The sequence below is a fragment of the Coturnix japonica genome, unplaced genomic scaffold, assembly GCF_001577835.2.
Source record: "Coturnix japonica isolate 7356 unplaced genomic scaffold, Coturnix japonica 2.1 chrUnrandom643, whole genome shotgun sequence".
Classification (NCBI taxonomy): Eukaryota; Metazoa; Chordata; class Aves; order Galliformes; family Phasianidae; genus Coturnix; species Coturnix japonica.
The window spans coordinates 21431-25571 of NW_015440009.1; the positions used below are offsets into that span (position 1 = coordinate 21431).

Below are 4141 nucleotides of genomic sequence, written 5' to 3' on the forward strand. Positions count from 1 at the left end.
CCCCATAACCCCATTAATTCCCCCATAACCCCATTAATTCCCCATACCCCATTAATTCCCCCATAACCTGTGAGCACACTGATGCAGCCCAGCAGCAGTGGGGCAGCGCTGCGGTGTTTTATGGGGTCGGTGAACATCATGGGATCCTATGGGGCGCCCCACAACTTTGGGGTCCAATGGGGTCCAATAGGATCCAATGGGGTCCAGTAGGGTCCAATGGGGTCCAATGGGATCCAATGGGGTCCAATGGGGTCAGTTATGATCCAATGGGGTCCAATAGGATCCAATGGGGTCCAATAGGATCCAATGGGGTCTAATAGGATCTAGTGGGGTCAGTTATGATCCAATGGGTTCCAATGGGGTCCAATAGGATCCAATGGGGTCTATTAGGATCCAGTGGGGTCCACTAGGATCCAATGGGGTCCAATGGGATCCAATGGGGTCCAATGGGGTCCTATTAGGATCCAATGGGGTCCAATAGGATCCAATGGGGTCCAGTGGGATCCAATGGGGTCCAATAGGGTCCAATGGGGTCAGTTATGATCCAATTAGGATCCAATGGGGTCTATTAGGATCCAGTGGGGTCCAATAGGGTCCAATGGGGTCCAGTAGGGTCCAATAGGGTCCAATGGGGTCCAATAGGATCAGTTATGATCCAATAGGGTCCAATAGGGTCCAATGGGGTCAGTTATGATCCAATGGGGTCCAATAGGGTCCAGTGGGGTCTATTAGGATCCAGTGGGGTCCAATGGGGTCCAGTAAGATCCAATAGGATCCAATGGGGTCAGTTATGATCCAGTGGGGTCCAATAGGATCCAGTGAGGTCCAATAGGATCCAATGGGGTCCAATGGGATCCAATGGGGTCCAATGGGATCCAATGGGGTCAGTTATGATCCAATAGGGTCCAATGGGGTCCAGTAGGATCCAATGGGGTCCAGTAGGATCCAGTGGGGTCCAATAGGATCCAGTGAGGTCTAATAGGATCCAATGGGGTCCAATAGGATCCAATGGGGTCCAATGGGATCCAATGGGGTCCAATGGGGTCCAATGGGGTCCAATAGGATCCAATGGGGTCCAANGGATCCAATGGGGTCCAATGGGATCCAATGGGGTCCAATGGGGTCCAATGGGGTCCAATAGGATCCAATGGGGTCCAATGGGATCCAATGGGGTCAGTTATGATCCAATGGGGTCCAATGGGGTCAATTAGGATCCAATGGGGTCCAACTGGGATCCAATGGGGTCAGTTATGATCCAATAGGTTCCAATGGGGTCCAGTAGGATCCAGTGGGGTCCAATAGGGTCCAATGGGGTCCAATAGGATCCAGTGGGGTCCAATAGGGTCCAATAGGATCCAGTGGGGTCCAATAGGGTCCAGTGGGGTCCAATAGGGTCCAATGGGGTCCAATAAGATCCAGTGTGGTCCAATCAGAACCTCTCCAGGCAATGGACCCTTATAGGGTCAGCCCCCTTATAGGGTCGGCCCCCTTATAGGGTCAGCCCCCCTTATAGGGTCAGCCCCCTTATAGGGTCAGCTCCCTTATAGGGTCAGCCCCCTTATAGGGTCAGCTCCCCTATAGGGTCAGCTCCCTTATAGGGTCAGCCCCCTTATAGGGTCGGCTCCCTTATAGGGTCGGCTCCCCTATAGGGTCAGCTCCTCTATAGGGTCAGCTCCTTTATAGGGTCAGCCCCCCTTATAGGGTCGGCTCCCCTTATAGGGTCAGCTCCTCTATAGGGTCAGCTCCTCTATAGGGTCAGCTCCCCTATAGGGTCAGCTCCTCTATAGGGTCAGCTCCCCTATAGGGTCAGCTCCCTTATAGGGTCAGCTTCCCTATAGGGTCAGCTCCTCTATAGGGTCAGCTCCCCTATAGGGTCAGCTCCCTTATAGGGTCAGCTCCCTTATAGGGTCAGCCCCCCTTATAAGGTCAGCCCCCTTATAGGGTCAGCTCCCTTATAGGATCAGCTCCTCTATAGGGTCAGCTCCTTTATAGGGTCAGCTCCTCTATAGGGTCAGGTCCCCTATAGGGTCAGCTCCTCTATAGGGTCAGCTCCTCTATAGGGTCAGCTCCCCTATAGGGTCAGCTCCTCTATAGGGTCAGCTCCCCTATAGGCTCAGCTCCCCGCAGCCGCCCCACAACCTCGTTCCGCTCTTTCTATCTCCGCCCCCCCCCCGCCCCATAGGACCCGCCCCTATTTCCATTGCGGCCCTATAAGAGATCGAGTCCCACCCCGATGTGGGGCGGGGGGGTCGGATATGGGGCGGGGGGGGGAAATTCCGGGATGGGGGGGACTTTGGAACGGGGAATTCCCCGGGATGGGGGGAGGGATCCTATATGGGATCCTATATGGGATCCTGATCCTATATGGGATCCTATATGGGGTGGGGATCCTATATGGGATCCTCTATGGGGTACGGATGGGTTCGGCCCTATAGGATCAATATGGGGCAGTTCTCAGCCCTATAGCCCCAATATGGGGCAGATCTCAGCCCTATAGTCCCTATATGGGGCAGTTCTCAGCCCTATAACCCCTCTATGGGGCAGTTCTCAGCCCTATAGCTCCTATATGGGGCAGATTTCAGCCCTATAGCCCCTATATGGGGCAGTTCTCGGCCCTATAGCCCCTATATGGGGCAGCTCTCGGCCCTATAACCCCTATATGGGGCAGTTCTCAGCCCTATAGCCCCTATATGGGGCAGTTCTCNCCCCTATATGGGGCAGTTCTCAGCCCTATAGCCCCTATATGGGGCAGTTCTCGGCCCTATAACCCCTATATGGGGCAGTTCTCGGCCCTATAGCCCCAATATGGGGCAGTTCTCGGCCCTATAGCCCCTATATGGGGCAGATCTCAGCCCTATAGCCCCTATATGGGGCAGTTCTCAGCCCTATAACCCCTATATGGGGCAGTTCTCAGCCCTATAGCCCCTATATGGGGCAGTTCTCAACCCTATAGCCCCCATATAGGGCAGATTTCAGCCCTATAGCCCCATTATGGGGCAGATTTCAGCCCTATAGCCCCAATATGGGGCAGATCTCAGCCCTATAGTCCCTATATGGGGCAGTTCTCGGCCCTATAGCCCCTATATGGGGCAGATCTCGGTCCTATAGCCCCCATATAGGGCAGATTTCAGCCCTATAGCCCCTATATGGGGCAGTTCTCAGCCCTATAGCCCCTATATGGGGCAGATCTCAGCCCTATAGCCCCCCCCCCCCCATATGACGTCACCACGTGACTTCCATCCCATAAACTCGTGGGTTTCAGATCCGGTTTTGCTTTAAATTCCCCCTTTTTGGGGACTTTTGTTCCTCAGCAACAACAGCAATAGGGGGACCCCATAGGGAACTATAGGGACCCCATAGGGACCCCATAAGGACCCCATAAGGAACCCATAGGGACCCATAGGGACCCCATAGGGAACCGTAGGGACCCCTTAGGGACCCCATAAGGAACCCATAGGGACCCCATAGGGAACATAGGGACCCCATAGGGACCCCATAAGGAACCCATAGGGACCCCATAGGGACCCCATAAGGAACCATAGGGACCCCATAAGGAACCATAGGGACCCATAGGGACCCCATAAGGAACCATAGGGACCCCATAGGGACCCCATAATGAACCATAAGGGCCCCATAAGGACCCCATAGGGACCCCATAAGGACCCCATTAACGGCAATGGGGTCACCCCATAACGACCCCAAAGGGAACCATAGGGACCCCATAAGGACCCCATAGGGACCACATAGGGACCCCATAGGAACCCCATAAGGAAACAATAGGGACCACATTAAGGGCAATGGGGTGACCCCATAAGGAACCCATAGAGACCCCATAGGGACCCCATAAGGAACCCATAAGGACCCCATAAGGACCCCATAGGGACCCCATTAATAGCAATGGGGTTAAGGACCCCATAGGGACCCCATTAAGGGCAATGGGGTCACCCCATAAGGACCCCACAGGAACCCCATAGGGACCCCATAAGGAACAACAGGGACCCCATAAGGACCCCATAGGGAACTCATAAGGACCCCATAGGGACCCCATTAAGGGCAATGGGGTCACCCCATAAGGACCCCATAGGGACCCCCATAAGGACCCCATAGGGACGCCATAGGGACCCCATAGGGACCCCATAGG

At 54.6% G+C, this 4141-nt stretch overlaps 1 protein-coding gene across 1 annotated transcript in view; it reads right to left on the bottom strand.

Annotated features, from left to right (window-relative positions):
• Nucleotides 1–1078, bottom strand: part of LOC107307511 (intercellular adhesion molecule 5-like) — a gene marked incomplete at its 3' end in the record, with an annotated part of 13340 nt that extends 12262 nt beyond the window's left edge. The window contains exon 1 of the mRNA XM_015851018.2: nt 68–1078. Within this exon, the coding sequence (XP_015706504.1) occupies nt 68–140 (73 nt within the window). The remainder of the gene's footprint in view (nt 1–67) is intronic.
• Between the last annotated feature and the right edge of the window lie 3063 nt (nt 1079–4141).